Here is a 19,471-nt window from a genome sequence, read left to right on the forward strand (position 1 = left end):
GTAGGGAGAGTGCGTCAATATAATCCATCTAAGTGGTTTCAACGCTTCTTCAAATGGTTTTGCTTTATGAGACGGTGCGTTATTGTACTGTGATATCATTCTACCGTCTCTTCGGCCAATTCTGGATGTTTTTCGATCAATGTATGGTTGAGATTGATCATTTATTTTCGGTAGCAATTACTATTAACTGTTTCAAAAGTTTGTAACACATCACGCCACTCTGGTCCTACCAAATACGAGGTATTGTCTTTCGACGAAAACGCCAGGTGATAATCATGATTTTTGGCGCTTAGCGTTTTCAAAATAGATCAACCTTTCATCACTTGCCACTATTCGATGAAGAAATGACTTCCGATCATACCTTCACAGACGACTTTTCGATTTTCCATTTGGCTATCATTTAACTGATATGGCACACATCTTCCCATATTTTGGATTTTCCCCACTGCTCGTAATCGGTCATTTCTGCGGCCATATTTAACACTTTTGTCAATTATTTTTGGGTGTGAGTTGGGTCTTCATCCAATAACTCTTACAATTTCGCATCTTCAAATTTTGTTAGACCGTACAAGCATCAATAACATTAAATAATATTATCATTCCATACAGCAACAACGTTAAATATCTCGGAATGAATCTTGCTGCAAAACTTCGATGGAAGGAATATATTAAGAAGAAAAGAAAAGAACTGGAATTGAAATATAGGAAAATGTATTGGCTAATTGAAAGAAAATCACAATTATCAGTACATGATAAATTGTTATTATATAGGCAAATACTGAAACCTATATGGACATACGGAGTTCAATTATGGGGATGTTCTGCAAAGAGTAACATAAACAAAATGCAAGTATTTCAGAACAAAGTCCTGAGAGGTATTGTGGGTGCACCCAAATACTATAGGACTGAATACCTACATCAAGACCTTCAGATACCCACAGTCAGTCAAGGAATCAAGAGAATTGCAAGGGGGCATGAGGAAAGACTCCATTCTCATGAGAATATTGAAGTATTGCAGCTTTTGGATACCACTAGAACAGGACACAGACTCAAAATAATCAAAGCATCTGAACTTGTTTAGTGTGGTGTACTCAGGTGCATATAATAAAAAATACATGCATAAATATTATTTCACCAGAGACTGTGATAGGGCCGATGGGTGTTCCTACTTATATATCTAGATTTAAGTTATCATAAAGACAAATCGTAGGTTAGTCGGAAACGACTAGTAACAATGTAATAATTAAATATTAAAAAAAATTGTTATCAGAACGTTCTTTGTCTTGCACATCGAAATCGTCACGTTTGAATTTTCGAAACCATGCCTCACATGTTTTTAATTTATTAATGATTTTCCGGTACACCTGGTATATCTATTACATCAATGATTTTCATACTTTCTGTTCATTATTCTATGTCAAAATTTTAATTTTATATCATGATATTATTATATAGTTTCTCTTAATTCTTATTTATTTGTATTTTATTTATTTAGCTTTTAATAATGAAACATTCTTGGCGATCATTTGATCTCAGCTTTTATGTAGATGCAACAAAATTTTTTTGTTTAAACTAGCAATAAAGCTTTATTCAAATCCCACAGCAAAATAGAATAATTCAAAAGTTACCCTAAACAAGAATTAGACTGAAAAAGTTGCGTGCAGACGTTCCAAGTGGAAAAACATTCGGCGCAAACACAGAAATAACACTAAACAGTAATGCGAAGTAAAAGTCGCATTTACGCCGTTCTGGTGGGACGAAACGGGTCCTCCGAGACCGTTAAGTAATAGAAACAAAGCAGAGAAGAAACCGTCCGAAATTACGAGCTGGAAGTTGGCGCGCCCCTACATTAAACTTAATAACCCCCGCCACTGGTTTACGACTTTTTCAGATTACTAAATACTTCTTTGGTATGTGGTTTTTTGAGGTAGACGGAATTTATATACTGCCAAAGTAGGACCAAGAATTTCGAAAAGAAGTGGTTTGCGGGATCAATATACACTGATTTATCTCGTTCAGTTTGATTTAAAAGAAAATTAAAATAATTGTCATGAACTACATCAGTTCTTCTAGATTTAGTGTTTTTTTATAATTTTGATAAAAATTGACACAAGATTACTATAGAAACTAAACATGTTAAAATCCGCCATGTATTCAAAAGATTATCTAGAATTAGACAACAGGATGAATATTTTGAATCGAAAGAATTTGATGCAGAAATACCTTGGGATAGCGTCCTGGGATCTATATCAATGATATACTCTATCTGGAGCGAATTACTATAGTTATACTCGTAACAACGACTAATATGAACTGAACCAACTGAACCAAATAATGGTGAATAAAAGTAAGCGATCTCAAATCTGTCCCTATCAATTTTATGTCACAATAGGTCAATTGAAAAGTACCCGACCTGACACATAGATGGCGCTACTAGAATTAGATCCATATATTTTCTAGTTAGTCTTAACCCCCAAAAGATGCGTGTATAAATTTGACGGCTGTCGAATCATTAGATATTATAATAATTATAGCATTTTGTGTGAAAAAACTTTTGTTATTGTGAAAAAAATGAATAAAAAGGAATTTCGCGTGTTGATAAAATTTTGCTTTTTGAAATGAAAAAATACAGTTGAAGCAAAAACTTGGCATGATGCAGAGTTTCCGAGTACTGCCCAAAAAAAATCAACCATCAAGGATTGGTATGCTAAGCTTAGACGTGGTGAAATGAGCACCGAAGACGGTGAACGTAGTCGACGCCCAAAAGAGGTTGTTACCGACGAAAACATTTAAAAAATCCGCAAAATGATTTTGAGTGACTGTAAATTTAAATTTAATGAAATAGCAGATACTCTAAAAATATCAACTGAATGTGTACATCATATCATTCACGAATATTAGGGTATGAGAAAGCTCTGTACAAAGTACGTGCCGCTCGTACTACCGCTACTCAATTTTGAACAAAAACAACTACGAATTGATTTAGAGCTGTGTTAGAAGATGATCAAGCGTAAAAAACCCGAGTTTTTGCGTCGATGTGTGACAATGGATGAAACATGGCTCCATCATTTCACTCCGAAGTCCAATCAACAGTCATCCGAGCGGACTGCACACGATGAACTCGCTCCAAAGCGCCGGAAAATGCAACACTTGGCTAGCAAGTTTATGGCGTCTCTATAACGGGATGCGCATGGAATAATTTTCATTGACTACCTTGAAAAAGGAAGGACCACCAACAGCAACTATTACGTGGCGTTATTGAACCGTTTGAAGGACAAAATCGCTAAAAAATGGCCGCATTTGAAGAAAAAGAAAGTGCTGCTTCACCAAGACAATGCACTGTGTCACAAGTTAGGGGAAACGATGGCAAAAATCCATGAATTGGGCTTCGAATTGCTTCCTCATCCACCGTTTTCTCCAGATTTGGCCCCCAGCGACTATTTCCTGTTCTCAGACCTCAAAAAAATGCTCGCTGGGAAGAAATATTCAACGAATGAAAAGTTGTTGGGTCGCTATAATCAGTGTATTACCCTTAAAGAGAATTATATTGAATAAAAAAAACTGATTTTGCCAAAAAATTTGTTTTACTATGGTAGTCCGGGGACTTTTCAATTGACCTGTTATGATAAATATAAATGAATTGTAAGCTATGATGCTAATAACAATCAAAAGTGCCGTTTCTTAAATGTTCTGGGTATTTGGAGACCCACCGTAGATGTGTGTTTACATGTGCAACAATAAAATATTATCGAAATTATGTTGAACTACTCAGAAACGAATATATACTCTTGAGTATTTAGTTATCTGTTTTCCTTTTGTTGACAAATACTTTTATTAAATTAATTAAAGTGAAATAAATGACATCATAATAGTAACTAAAATTTCATCTTTCATCGTAATTTATTCACTTTATTAATCTTTTATTTTCATGATCATAGTATCATAGCTTGACTATGTGTAGACATGTATTGTACATGACTCCAAGATATCAGTTTTACTTTTTTTATGAACTTTAACGTCGAAGTATCATAGGATTTTATATTATATTTTTATTTATGAATCTATAATATTATTTCCTGTAATATAATGAATATTTCTTAAATATTGTTATTTCTACAACTTGTACCTAATAACTCATAGCCTAATATAAATACTTTATTTCCGATTTGTAAATTTGTAATACAACGTAACCCATTATATCGTTTTTTATCCAATTTCTGCTACTGTAGATGTCGTAGGTATAGTTTTTAAATGTCTTTTATCTTGTGTTAACCACTGTTATATTTCTATTGTTTGTGTTATTCTTTTTGTTTCTGTTTTCTGATATTGTTTTTATTCTGTTATATCTTATATTCATCGAAGGTTGGTAAGTCCTCCTCTGCCTTTGCGATTAACACTCTCTCAGGTTTCTAATCTGATCTTTAAGCTAATATTGATTAATATTTAAAAATTACTATTCTATCTATTATAATATCCTGTCAAATATATAGAATATATGTATTTAGTTCAATTTCCTTTAAATTTAGGTTTTTAGAAAGATAATTTAAGAAATAATAATTATTTATTGATACTGTGCTGTTTTAACTAAATATAAGTATATTAATTGAATAATAAATTAAAATATATTTTAAATATATGCCTGTTTGTACTTTATATAGACTTGTTTAATTCAATGTTTATTGACTCTTTCAGTAATATTCTAAGTAATCTTCAAACACATTTAATATAAATTAATGATTCTTATAAAGCGTTAAATTTCTGTATCGAAAAGATTTAAAACGAAAATGCTGGTAAATAAAATATAATTTTCCCATTTCACGTATTTATTTTGTAATAATATAAATGAATTTAAATCCTATTTATTTGCGACTAACAAGCTCAATCAATTAGAATATTTATGCGATTTTCATCGAAAATATTATTTTGACAACCGGTAAATAATAATTAAATGGATATAGAAAATATTTCAATAATAATCCATGAAAATATATTTTTAGAATTTTTTTATATATATTTTAAACTCTCCTTTTACCAACTAAGGGTTTATCTGAACTGTAATACATAGATGGCGCTACTATAACTAAATCCATGTTTTTTACTTAGCCCTAACCCTCCAAAGATGCGTGTATAAATTTGACAGCTCTCGGATCATTAGTTTGTGAATTATAGCATTTTGAGTGAAGCAACTTTTGTTATTGTGAAAAAATGGATAAAAACGAATTTTGCTTGTTGATTGGAAAATCAACCATTAGGGATTGGTATGCTAAGTTTAGACGTGGTGAAATGAGCACCAAAGACGGTGAACTTAGTGGACGTTCAAAACAAGTTGTTATCGACGAAAACATTTAAAAAATCCACAAAATGATTTTGAATAACCGTAAATTGAAACTGAATGAAATAGCAGACGGTCTAAAGACATTAACTGAACGTGTACATCATATCATTCACGAATATTTGGGCATGAGAAGCCTCCGTGCAAAGTGGGTGCCGCGCGAGCTCAGTTTTTACCAAAAACAACGATTCATTTCATTGGCTCCCTGGAATAAGTAAGGACCATCAACAGCGACTGTTACATAGCATTATTGGACTGTTTGAAGGACGAAATCGCCGAAAAACCGCCGCATTTAATAAAAAAATAAAGTGCTGCTTTACCAAGATTTCGAATTGATTCCTCATCCACCGTGTTCTCTAGATCCCCAGCGACTGTTTCTTGTTTTCAGATCTCAAAAGAATGCTCGCTGGGAAGACATTTTCGTCGAATGAATAGGTGATCGCCGAAACTGAGGCCTATTTTGAAGCAAAGGACAAATCGTACTACAAAAATGGTATCGAAAAGTTGGAGGGTCGCTACAATCAATGTATCACCCTTGAAGGGAATTGTGTTGAAAAACAAATTTGGCAAAAAAAATGTGTGTTACTATGGTAGTCCGGCGACTTTTCAATTAACCTGTTATCTACAGTTTAGTGTGGACTCCGAACCACGGTCCTTCGCATTAAATCTACAGACTGGCGAGTGACCAACTTAGAAATAATCTCAGAAGTCATCCGGTCTTACCCAGCCTGGTTACTGGCGTGACTGGGGTCATTTTTCTTGTCGGATTTTGTACTCTTGCCTATAACAATCACACATATTAAACAACCACAAACATAAATTTACTAACATGCCGACCGCGACTATCGCAACAGTAGATGGACCTGTCGCTTTTAGTACTGCGCCAACCAAGCCAGGATCTTTTTAGGATATTATTTGGAATGAAAACTTGGTACATACCTGGCATCGTCCATCAATACACATGTCCAAACTTCCTGGTCTGCATCGTGTACCATCATGGACTTTCTCCTGTAGTTTAGCCACGACTAGGATTGCATCATCGTCCGCACCCTTTGGCTTACCCTTACAGGTAAGTGCGCATGGTTCATCATCGTCATAGAAAGGCAACCACTGATAGATAACATCTTCGTATGGCATATTGTCGAAGATTGAGCATTGTTCTTCTCGAAATTCTGGTGGAGATTCTGGACAAGGCTGAAATTAAAAAAAACAATGATTCAGTACTGTAATGTTGGTTGGTTGTTGTATAAATGAATGAAGTGACTTTTTTAACTATATTTTCCATCAACATTTTTAAGCTTATTGATTATTACTTGCTAATTTTCCTACAATTTATGGTATATAGTTAGTCTGAAATATTATTCACGAAAAAAATTCTATTTGCATTCAATAAAAATTGACAGTAACATTTTTAGGTCGGTTTTAGCATACGAGCTCGTTTAGATATTGAAGCCTCTTGTTGGGAATCAATATAATGATGATAGATGAAGAAGCTTGTTTCATAGCGATAACACAATGCACGAAATCTTTTTAAATATCTTTAATATCGAAATAATATATTCCCGAGACAGACCACAAGTTTCAGTACTGAGCTGTTTGTCATCGACTGTCATGATTCTTGAAAGAAGCGCTTTGTAAATGGTTGATCGTCACGGATTCCTCAAGAGCGTTCAGTGCAATCGAATCACATTCATGTGATCATACATTAGTCATAATTGTTCAAAATGTGCTTCAAGAACTAACCACAATAGGCAAGATAAAATCTCATACCTAGATTCTCAGCCATAAGGGAATTGAGGGAAACGAAATGGCTGATGTCATGGTGAAGTACGCCATTTCAATTGGCCATCACTATCAACACAATGTTGTATTCCTTTTTATTGAGTCCAAACTAAATGACATGACTCCACTGAGCTGGCATCTAATTGAAGATAGTGACAGGTTATTACCTTCTTCTTCTCTACTGTCCTATCTAGATCCTTACTCTCAGATATGGGCATAGCTAAAGTTCTATACACTCAGTATATCATATACTCATAGAATACCTATCTTTGTCCACATTCAGGTTCGAACTGAACTTCCCTCACTGTATTCAGACTTAATCACCACGAAAAACCTACTCAAGCTTCTTGGATTTTGTTATGCAAATCCACCTTTTCCGTCTTTTAACACTTTCTATAGTATATAAAACCTCGTAGAAATATTGTAGACAACTCTTTCTATAGTGTAATGGTTAAAGCTTTTAGCTCCCAAACGGAGGTTGCGGGTTCGATTCTCGGGGGACAATAACTTTTTGTTGTTCTAGTTTAGTTGGAATATTTGTCACATCATCTAGGTTAGGTAGCGGACACCGGGGCCTGAAGCGTTACTTATTTTCAATCATTATCTCTTTATTCATATTTTTTAATACGAGCTGCAACTTTACTTGGCCTGTCTATAGTAATATTAATCAAAATAACTGCGTAATTTATTGTGATAAGTATGTATAATACCAAAAAGAGAAAAATAAAATATTTTTAATAAAAAAAGTGAACCGACTTCAACAAATAAATAAGGAGCTCACTAAAAATTAAAAAATAATCAAACTTAGCAACATATTATATTTGTTTGTTCCTAATTTAATTTTACGTATAAGTCACAAGTTTGTCAGTTGGTAGTAGTTAAAATAATATTGTAAATACATGAATAGGTTTAGGTAGGTATTAAGCTAAATTGTGTGTATATAGTTGAATGTGAAATACGTGAACTAAATAGGTTAAATAATGTTTTTGTGTATTTTTATATAACTATATTTTATTCAACGATTATTATGTACATATTTTGTATTAAAATGTATTTTTTGTATTAAAAGTATAAATTTGATTACAGTGTTTATAATTAACTGTACATATATATGTGTATGTTTCATAAAGAAATGAATGTTTTTATGCTTTATGTTTTCTTATCAAAGATCATGAAAACTGAGGTGGATCAACTAGTTCTTTTGTAGCGTTAGGAAGAGGATAAAAAATAGTAAAAAAGATATAAATACTATAGCAATATGCATAAAATAAATGCAATATAAATAAAGCAAAATATATTTTTTTTCATTTTATTTTCATTATTTTAAAGGCAAATTATAACTCAATACTTGTTTTTCAGTGAAAAATAACATTAACACGTTCAGAGAGAATCTTTGAAAGCGTAACGTTATTACGTGAACTTGTCATTTATTGATCCTCGAAAACAAAACAAAAAACTTTATATATTATCCTCCAGTGAGTTGAAGAATGTTTTTCGCGATCCCGAAAAGCTTTTTGTGGATTTAAAACAATATTTTAAGTTCGTTTAGCAGATTTGAAGCCGTCGAATGAGAGGTGTATGATATATATTATACTTGAGATAAAAAATATGTTGATTTGACGCGCTTATACGAAAGTTTTTACATTTATTTGCCTCTTTACAGATACGAGGGCCATTTGGTAACTCTAAGGAAGATACAGATTATGTTCAAGACTTAATATAGACGATTTAACTCTCATAACATACTGGAGAAATAAAATTATTAGTACAAATACTGGAAAATCTTAAATGAGATCTAAACTAAAACTACCTTTTCAAACATTTAAGGTTGTTGTATGCCTAGCGATTCCTTAAGTTTGGAATTACCATTTCTAAAATGATTACAGCAAAAAAAGTCATCATCTTTGTGAAATTTACTTTAGAGATACTTGATATATATTCCAATAATAGAATTCAATGATTTAAGAAGATGTAAGACTTTATCAAGAAACTTATGTTTGAATTTTAGCTTTCATTTTGTGATTATAAAATAAGTTATGTGATTATAAGAAAGGCTCTTGGGTCAGAGAACAGAAGAACCTCCACCTACATCTCAACAGAGTTAATTTCTGTTAGAAAACATGGCGTATCATGACGAATTTGACTCATTTAACATTCACTCTGACTGGAAGGACTTGTTTCCCAGTAAAAATTAATAATTAGGAACTCCTGAAAGCAGAGAATGTTAAATATCTGATAATGCATTTGTACTGACTGTACACTGTACGGTTTGTACTGATTTGTACTGTTTCTGGAACCAAAACCTGGAAAACCGTTCCATAGATGGACACTATGTAAATTTGGATAGAAACAGTACCATCTCGAAGATCTTCAAAGACAAATTGGCGGACGAAGATACAGGCGATACTCAAAAACAATCTTACAATATCTATAAGTTATTTAGAGAGGACGACGTCCACGTATATCCCTGGGACCCTCTCTTTAAGAGGGTGGTGTTATATAATGTTCGCGAGTGGTATGGGCTGGTCTGTTTTCTAATAGAAAAAAACCTTTATAACGTATACCTTCGTAAAATAGTGCTATATATACATTGATATTTTCATGGAGATATTTTATTTAAAAAATTAGTAGTTGGTATTTAGCTTTTGGAAATTTAGTTCACAAATCGATATATTTATCTTATATTATACAGTATGTTGAGCCTTAAAACTTTCTGGTAGTCGTGCACGACGTACAAATCTTCCCGTGTCAAATAGAGCAACCAATCGTCGCTCCTCATACCGACAAAGGCTGCATAGATAACCAAACAAAAGCCGATCCTATTGAATCCAATTTCTATCGCTGTCCGTCAGAGGTCCTTATCGTCGAAACAATTGAACGGGCGAGACAATGGCGTCGCAAAATGGACAAGAACCAACGACAAGAAGCAAGGATTTCAAGTTGCGTGACATTGGGGCGTAAGTGGAGGCAGTCGAAACGTCGCAGATCTAGTTTGATATTGGGCTAAGGAGAGAGCGCACGATCAGTTTCTTTGAAAATACTCCGATGCTGTTTTTTTCTTATATATTGGTGAACTATTTTTTTTTATTGAAAAACCGACTATTTTTGGTCAAAATATTGATCCAAATAGGTTTTTTCAACTTCCTGGAAATTATAATGAGAGTGATAACTAATTTTGGAAAAACCCTTCTAGAAAGTTGTAGTATACATATCATTTCATTAAAATATATTATTTATACAGAAAATAAAGTTTTTCAGACAAGAAAGGCTTCTTTTTCTATTTTGACACCTTCAAAATCAAACAAAATGAAAGTCATTATTTATATTAATTATGAATTCTAAGGCGTCACGTATATATCTTTTTTGTTATGTTTTAGAGTCCCCTTTTTGCCAGCGATGTTTTATCTGTACCGGTCTTACATTCTTAACGTGGGCTCGGAACCATCGGTCCACACGAAGCCTACTAGCAAGTGACCAACTTGGAGATCGCCTCAGAATATATCCCGTCCTACCCAGCTTGGTCGCATCATCACATATATAAATTTACGACAAATTGATCAGAATGCATGCAAATAACAGGTCAATTGAAAAGTCCCCGGCCTGACACATAGATGGCGCTACTAGAATTAGCATCAAGGATTGGTATGCTAAGTTTTCACGTGGTGAAATGAGCACCAAAGATGGTGAACGCAGTGGATGCCCAAAAGAGGTTTTTACCGACGGAAATATTAAAAAAACGACAGAATGATTTTGAATGACCGTAAATTGAAATTGAATGAAATAGCAGACACTCGAAAGATGAACGTGTACATCATTTCGTTCACGAATATTTGGGTATGAGAAAGGTCTATGCAAAGTGGGTGTCGCGCGAGCTCATTTTTAACCAAAAATAACGACGAGTCGGAGCAGTGTTTGAGATAATCAAGCGTAATAAACTCGAGGTTTTGCGTCCATATGTGACAATGGATGAAACATGGGTCCATCATTTCACTCCGAAATCTAATCGACAGTTATCCGAGTGGACTGCACACGATGAACCCGCTCCAAAGCGTGGGAAAAGGCAAGAGTCGATGGCAAGGTTATGGCATCTGTATTTTAGGATGCGTATGGATTAATTTTCATTGACTCCCTTAAAAAAGGAAGGACCATTAACAGCGACTATTACATAGTGTTATTGGACCGTTTGAAGGACGAAATCACCGAAAAACGGCCGCATTTGAAGAAAAAGAAAGTGCTGCTTAACCAAGACAACGTACTGTATCGCAAGTCAGTGAAAATGATGGAAAAAATCCATGAATTGGGCTTCGAATTGCTTGCTTACTCACCGTATTCTCCATATCCGTCCCCCACTAACTATTTACTGTTCTCAGATCTCAAAAGAATGCTCGCTGGGAAGAAATTTTTCGAACGAATGAAGAGGTGATCACCGAAACTGAGGCCTATTTTGAAGCAAAGGACAAATCGTACTATAAAAATGGTATCGAAAAGTTGGAGGGTCGTCATAATTAGTATATCACCCTTGACGTTTTACTATGGTAGGCCGGGGAATTTCCAGTTGAACTGTTACCTAATAATTTAACGTTATTATTAATGCCTTTTTTGATATTCTTATGGGGTTAATTAATAGGGTATTGTTAAAGCTTAACTGATCTTGTCGATACTATAAAAGGATAAGCTGACCCGACACAAATCAAAATTTAAATTATTTCATCGTTTCGAATCAATGGGAGTTAATTAGCGAAAAACCTCCGAACGCAAAGGAGCCATTTTGTGCGCTATTGTCCGCGGCACGATCGCCGGTACGTTTGTGCAGTGGTCTGCCGCAATTTTCCAAATAGCACTTATCGAAACAACGCCCCTTTTAAATTGCAAATTTAATTTAACCAAATCTGATTCATCGTCGGACATTCAATTAAGCATCTATTTAAAAATGACATTAACATTCAATCGGTACGCCTAGCCGATTCGATACAATTTAAATATGTTCTCTAGTGTGGTAACTGTTCTGTGTTGAGATTTAGAACATTAAAATATCAGGTTATCCTTGATATAGTCACAGTATCACGTATAGTTACTCTTACGTATGTAAGTTTAGTATTTTCATACTTGAATTCATCCATTTCAGCACTTATGGTACTTGTCAGAAGTACCGGAAAGTCATTACCGGGTTTTCTAACAGATTCTCTGCTTAACTATGTTCTGTTATGAATGTTACGCCTGAAAACGTCCATTACTTTGCTTATTTAATGAAAAGAGAAACTTCGCTGAAAGTCATCGTTTGGCGGTCGTAAGTATGGCTTAAAAACATGTGAGGCGTCGTTTCCAAAATTCAAAAGTGGTGATTTTGATGTGCAAGACATAGGGCGTTCCGGTAAATTGAAAAATTTTGAAGATGTAGAACTGCAAGAGTTATTTGATGAAGACCGCCGGTCAATCAATCATTGAAATTATTTGGATGGAACATATTATAGGTATGTTCGCCTGGTTGGTCGTTATGTGTGGCTGTCGGTGCGATTGTTCAGTGTGTCCGAACAATCACTACTATTTTGAGGAAGGAATTCGCACGGGATCTGAAAACACTGGTTGAATAAAAACGTATTAATTTCGATTTTGAATGATACATGTGATTGACGGGAGAATCGACAGGATATTAGGTTAGGTAAAGGAAATACGGTAGCGCTGTGGAAGTGGTACTATTATAAAAGGGTAGAGAGAAAAAATAGAACGAAACATGGTCGTGGTGGTCTTTTATAGCCGAGAACCGCATGGTACCAATCTATCTCCGTTGCCAACCTTTGAACTTTATGTAGGTGAATGCGTGGTGGACTAAAGTGTCGTAGCGGTCGCTACAATATTATCGCACTTGGCGTATTTTCCAGACCTTGTCTCGTCCGACTCCCAACTTATTGCATCCATAGGATATGCGCTTGCAGAGCAGCACTGCGCCAATTTCGGAATTATGGAATCCATAAATTTCCTGGAAAATGGGCAAGATGTATAGAATGAAATGGCTAATACTTCGATAAATATTTTTTTTCATTTCTTGCTAATTATGTAATTTTTTCTGTAGCATCCGGTAATGACTTTCCGGTACACCTGTTATATTTCTAGGTAGTTGTATGTATTATGATAATTTTTCACTCTAATCATACATTCGTCAAAATATTTTCTAACAATAATTTCAAATCAAATAATATTCTACAAGTTTTTATCATCTGTCGGATAATCTGGCTATACCATGCCGAAAGAAAGTTGTTCAGGTTTGTCAAAAATTCAATCATGGAGCAACTTTAGCACATCATTATATCTAAGCGCCTGGAAAGGGTTAATTCATGAACTCCTAAGCTGTCTGATAGGTCTTCGGGAGTTTGTGTCCAATAAGTCTTGCAATCTATTGTTCTCGAACCTTTTTGGTCCTCCAGGCCGTTCTTTGTCACGGACATCCGAATTACAGCTTTTAAATCGTTGAAATTACATCATTACTATAAGTTTTCGAAAGTGTTTGATGGACTTCGGAAGCAGATTTCTTTAAATTAGGCAACGAAATAAATTAATGTCAGAAACACATTTTATTTGAAAATTATATTAGATATACAGGGATAAACAAAATCGTATGAATTCAATATATTGAATAAAGCAGTGCGTATATATTGCTCAGTTTACATGCCAAGTATTGTACATTACATTTCAGTGATACGTCTTGTTTTGTTAAAAGGCGGTTAAAACAAGCGTTCGGTGAAATGTTTTATCTCTCAAACTTTTCAGACTCTCTTAGAAGTGGATAAATCGTTGGAGTATCTGTGATGAAAACAACTGGTAGAATACACAAAATATGGTAAAACACCCAAGCCAACGTTAAGCTGCGAATGAAGTAGTGCAACAAGTATAAAATCTAGACACTTCATGATTGGAAGAATATGATATGGTCCGAGAAATTATCGCTTACATTGTTACCTACAAACGGTCGGATTTTTGAATGCATAATTCCAAAAGAAGCCTATGTTCGAACTGCCAACTTCATACAGTCAAGCATGGGGGATACGTTATGCATTGGATGGAAATATTATGATATTCATCTGGTCCTCCCATTTGAATCACTTTTCTGATATATCAAATTTTCATATTCTTTTGCCGATCGTTCCCTGCGAATAAATGTCAAAATCATCAAATTTCAAAATCAGTTAGGTTAGGTTATTTAAAACATGTGATTGGGATAAGAGATGGTATGTTATCAGGTTGGAAAATGCAAGCGCTTTTCCCCATAAATTTGGCTTTTTTGACGTGAGTTTTGACAAATTTAAATGACTATTCAGTAACTATTTAACTCACTCTAGCGATCTAAGGTGGATAAAGTCTATTTCAAAAAAAGACGAAGGTGATATTTTTTGGTAACTTGGTACACGAAACATATTACTTAATATGTACGTAAACATATTTCAGATCAATTGACAAAAGCTAACCGACAAAATGACATACGACCTTTAAACTCCATGTGAGTATAGAGCACAATTGTGTCAATTTAACAAACAAAATCATTCGTTTAAATGGGCTGAGATGAGCTTAGTAATAATCCAGATTATTATTATAACATTTTTTTTATTAAAATTTAAAAATACATCCAGCAAACGAAACAAAAATCGAAAAAGGCGATGAATTATTTATGATTTAAATTCAAAGAAATTAATTTTCAATGTACAAGCGGTTTAATATTCATGTCGTGCGGTTTGCCTTGTCCCAAACCTTGCTCCTGATACTTGCGGAAGACTTTCACTTATAAATCGGATCTTGGCGGTTTCAAGTTCACGGCTAAATTGTTTTAAGTGTGTTTGGGCGATGAAAATAACGAGAAAAAAATGTCTTGGCATTTCGGAACAGGTCTGGTATCAAACAGATCAGAATTGGGCGGTTTTTTTTGTTGTTAAATATTGGGTAATATTGAACCTCTATTAATTGAATTTTACATTCTTCAAACCCATATAACAGTACCATAATATATGTATTTTTGATTATTTGGCTTTCAATCGTTCCGATATTATCGATTAGTTTACTATTTATTGTACATATTTACATAATTGGCACAAACGTGTTGATTGCATTATTTTGACAAATAATCATAAAACCACTTAATTAAATATGAATTATTTGGACATCCCGCTTATTAACTGGACTTAACTTTCTTGTTTGACTTGCTTTTTTTTAAATTATTTATTACATTGTTACTAGTCGTTGCCGACTAACCAACGATTAGCCTTTACAATAAATTAAATTTTGTTGTACGCTTAGTCTATGGTGTAATAACGTTTATGTATTAACACAAACGGTCTGATTCTTTTGAGTCTGTGTTCTGTTCTGGTGTCATCCAAGAGTTGTATTACTTTGGTATTGTCATGAGAGTGTTGTCTCTCGCGATTTGCGATTCTTTTGATTTCCTTAGTTACAGTCGATGTCTGAACGTCTCGGTGTAAATGACCAGTCCTGTAATATCTGGGTGCACCTACAATACTTCTCAGGACTTTGTTTTGGAAAACTTATAATATATTCGTATAAAATGCCCCTAATGGGATCCCTATATCCATACAGGCTTCAACACTAGCTTCAGTAATAGCAATTTACTATGTACTGATAATTGTGATTTTCTTCGAAGAAACTAATACAGTTTCCTATATTTGAATTCCAGTTCTTTTTTCATGTTACTTCCAGCGAAGTTTTGCTTCAAGATTAATTATGAGATACTTAGAGTTGCTGGTATATGGAATGATGGTATTATTTATTGTTAGTGGTACTTGTGCGGTCCGATTAAATGTGAACTACACATGCACATACTTAGGTTAAATCTTATTTCCCTTTGACTTGTGGAGAATCATATAAAATATAATTTCCGTAAAGGAGTATTTTGCAGGCTTTCTGATCTGTTGATCTAACTACTTGTAATCTATGAGGTGATTATTATCAATGGTAAAATTTGGCCAAAAGGTACCAAGTCGACTTTTTTCATTGTTTTGCGTTTTATTTTATAAGTTACGATTCGATGTCTGTCGGACCGTTATCTCATTTACACCTATATATTACCCACATAGAAAGTAATCTTCATTACCTTTACTAACTTGCTCTAAATGAGATATAACATAACACTACTAGTTTGCTGGAATTTAGATTTCAATTAGAATTACAAAGAATTGCAAAACTTTACACAAAAATCCAGTTGAAACTCTCAAAAATCTTTTGCAGAGCTTAGTAACTGATGAATCAACTTTTACGTGCAATGGGAAACATTCAAAAGGAGGTAAAATTATAATTTGTGAATTTGACACTGGCTTTGTGACCGGTGATGGAGAGTGGATTTACAATGTCAATATCTAGCGTAAATTATCGTAGGTTCGTCCAGGAATTCAAAAAGCAATATTTTGTCAACACGCGAAATTCCTTTTCAACCATTTTTTTTACAATAACAAAAGTTGGTTCACTCAAAATGCCATAATTCACAAACTAATGATCCGACAGCTGTCAAATATATACACGCGTCTTTTGATGGTTAGGGTTAACTAAAAAACATATGGATTTATTTCTAGTAGAGCCATCTATGTGTCAGGCCTTGGATTTTTCAATTGACCTGTTATAAGGAGCATCAAATCAAAGGTTGGCCAATGTTCTAGATTTCTGTAGAATATTTACTTGGTAATATTGCTGCTACACAGAATAGTACTGCTGATTACGCACGATGCAGCATGGATCGATAAAAGCCTTTTTAGCGTGAAAACATTATCAAAATACACGCTAGCACCTAATAGAATATGGAGTTTTCATTTCAATTCCTATCAGAATATGGCCGAACAAATTTATTGTTTTACTCTGGTTTAAAATCGCTACAGCGACGGAAATAAAATTTATACCTCGATATTCGTTCAGCTATTTTGTAGTTTTTGCGGCTGTATGCTGTTCGGATCGGTGAATTATTTATAAGGTCGAAGAATAAAGCCTTTATCTGTGTATGTTTAAGCGTTGTTTTGTTTTATGTAACCGCCATAGCGGCGTGGAGGTTTCGTTTTAAAACTACTACATTTGAAGATGATATTACTTTGAGTTTAAGTTTTATAAGAAACATTTTATGTAGTTTACTTACTTACTAGGTATAAGCAATAATTTGTTGTAGTTAAATTATTGTAATAAGTAGTTACAAACAGTGTTTTTAGATGAACGTTAGATAAAGATAAACTTATTAGCTATTATTAACTGATAAACTGTTAGATTCCTTCTGTGGGGAATTTAATTGGCTGAAGTTTTGTTTTTTAACAGGACAATGACTCTAAACATGCGTCAAAACTATGCCAGGACTAAAACGAAACGAAGAGATTTTGAAGTCATTGGAAGAACACTGGACTCCAAAGTTTATGAAAAGAATGAGTAAAATTTGTGTTATAGATTAATGCATTTATTAATGTTCCTGTTCTTAATTAAAGCTAATTAAATATATTACAGAGACATGAACCGCATTACGTATTACCTCTTATTATTACCGCATTATCTCTTATTTCGTGGATCTCGTTAATGGTCGACTATCTAGTGTCGAAACATGTGACCATTTATTTACTATATAAAGGGCCAGTTTTGATTTACTACTAATTACTATATACTACTTACTATATACTTACTATAATTACTACTTACTATATATATGTATATATATATACATATAGTTCTTCATACATATATACTTCGTTCTACATACATATGTAGGAAATGTATTATACCATATAATATTTATCATTATTTAAAGTTCAATGAGTTTTTCTGTAATTTTCATGTAGGCTTGGCATATTCAATCTTATCTAAATTGATTTTCTGTGTTTTTTAATATTTTTAACACTAAAAATAATCTAAAAGCATTTCTTAGTATTAAAGCTGTAGCTTCTTGCCTTTCATAATACAATATTTATTCTGTCTTTTCATACATAACATATAATTGACTATTTAATATATTTGATTTTTGATGGAATTTTCAAATTATTTCTCCAAAAGATAGTGTTATCAGGACAAAATAATAGTAATAATTCATCTATTAAACAGCTTCAATTATCAATAATTCTCCTATATGAGTGTGTGGGTTTTGTGGTAAATATATTCAGAGTCATAACAAGAACAAGGAAACCTACTATATTCTAATAAAATTTTAACATTCTTCTTGAGAATTATAGTGAGTGTAATGTGTTGGAAAGAACATACATATACTGAGACGCTAAAAAAGTAGTGATGCTAATATAATGAACAACTTTGGTGGGATCATTTCAGGGTAGTTTTTTCATCGTGTTAAATATTTAAAAGCACGTTTACTTAAGTTTTACAAATGGGAACGGTTTATCACTACATTCATCAGACCTCGCTTTTTTTAGTTATCACTGGTAACTTGATTCTTAGATACTGTAAAAAATGAAGCAATATCTAGGGAAGGGAAATATGTTTTTTTAAAATCTCCTACGAACTATGGGTTTATCTGGACTGGACCTAAAGTTTAACGTGAGCTCCGAACCATGGTCCTCAGACTTAAGCCTACCGACTAGCGAGTGACCAACTTTAGAAATCATCCCAGAAGACATCCGGTCTTGCCCAGCCTGGTTACTCGCGTGATCGGGATCATTTTCCTTGTCGGATTTTACACTGTTGCCTAGAACAATCACAAATTTTAAACAATCACAAACATAAATTTACGACCATGCTCCAGCAGGATTCGAAAAACGCGGCTATCGCAACAGTAGGGGACCGTCTTATCGCCTTTACCACTGCTCCGCCAAGCCGGTGGGAAATATTTTTAATATATGCTTTTAAATTTATTAAAAATACCTAATTATATGTAAATGCATGTGAGATATGAGAATGTGAGATGATGTGACATGATTGAGGTATTCAGTTAAGATTTAAAAAGTTGATGGAAATTGAAAGAGTATTGTAGAAATATGACTAATGAACTGATGAAATATGTTATATAATTTTTTTATGTTATATTAATGTTACGTAGTGTTGAATTATTTGCATTGAGGTTGCTGTTCAAAGTCATGCACATTTGAGTTCAAACTCTTTCTCCACCTCTCTCAATTTATATAAAATAGTATTTATATAAATTAAAAGTTTTAAACCATATACGGTTCAAATTAATATGATCAAATATTCTCTATAATTCCGTTATTCAGTTAAATATATAACAATATAAATAAGAATTATTTGTATTTTTTAAACTATTCAAATATGATTCATATGTAGGCATTTTTGAATAAATCATGCATTTCGATAGAATATTTAACATAATTAAATACTACGAAATGTAATAAATATTAAATAACACTCCGAATCCATAATGTTTATTAC

The 19,471-nt window shown here is 33.4% G+C and overlaps 1 protein-coding gene across 1 annotated transcript in view; it reads right to left on the reverse strand.

The window, feature by feature from the left end:
- Positions 1-19,471, reverse strand: part of nolo (ADAMTS-like no long nerve cord) — a 546,982-nt gene that overhangs the window by 98,457 nt on the left and 429,054 nt on the right. Inside the window, exon 6 of the mRNA XM_076411466.1 lies at positions 6,272-6,526. Coding sequence (XP_076267581.1) covers positions 6,272-6,526 — 255 coding nt within the window. The remainder of the gene's footprint in view (positions 1-6,271; positions 6,527-19,471) is intronic.

Source organism: Rhynchophorus ferrugineus, unplaced genomic scaffold (genome assembly GCF_030347505.1).
Source record: "Rhynchophorus ferrugineus isolate W39M unplaced genomic scaffold, kcgeb_rfMv2 rfM8, whole genome shotgun sequence".
Taxonomy (NCBI): Eukaryota; Metazoa; Arthropoda; class Insecta; order Coleoptera; family Curculionidae; genus Rhynchophorus; species Rhynchophorus ferrugineus.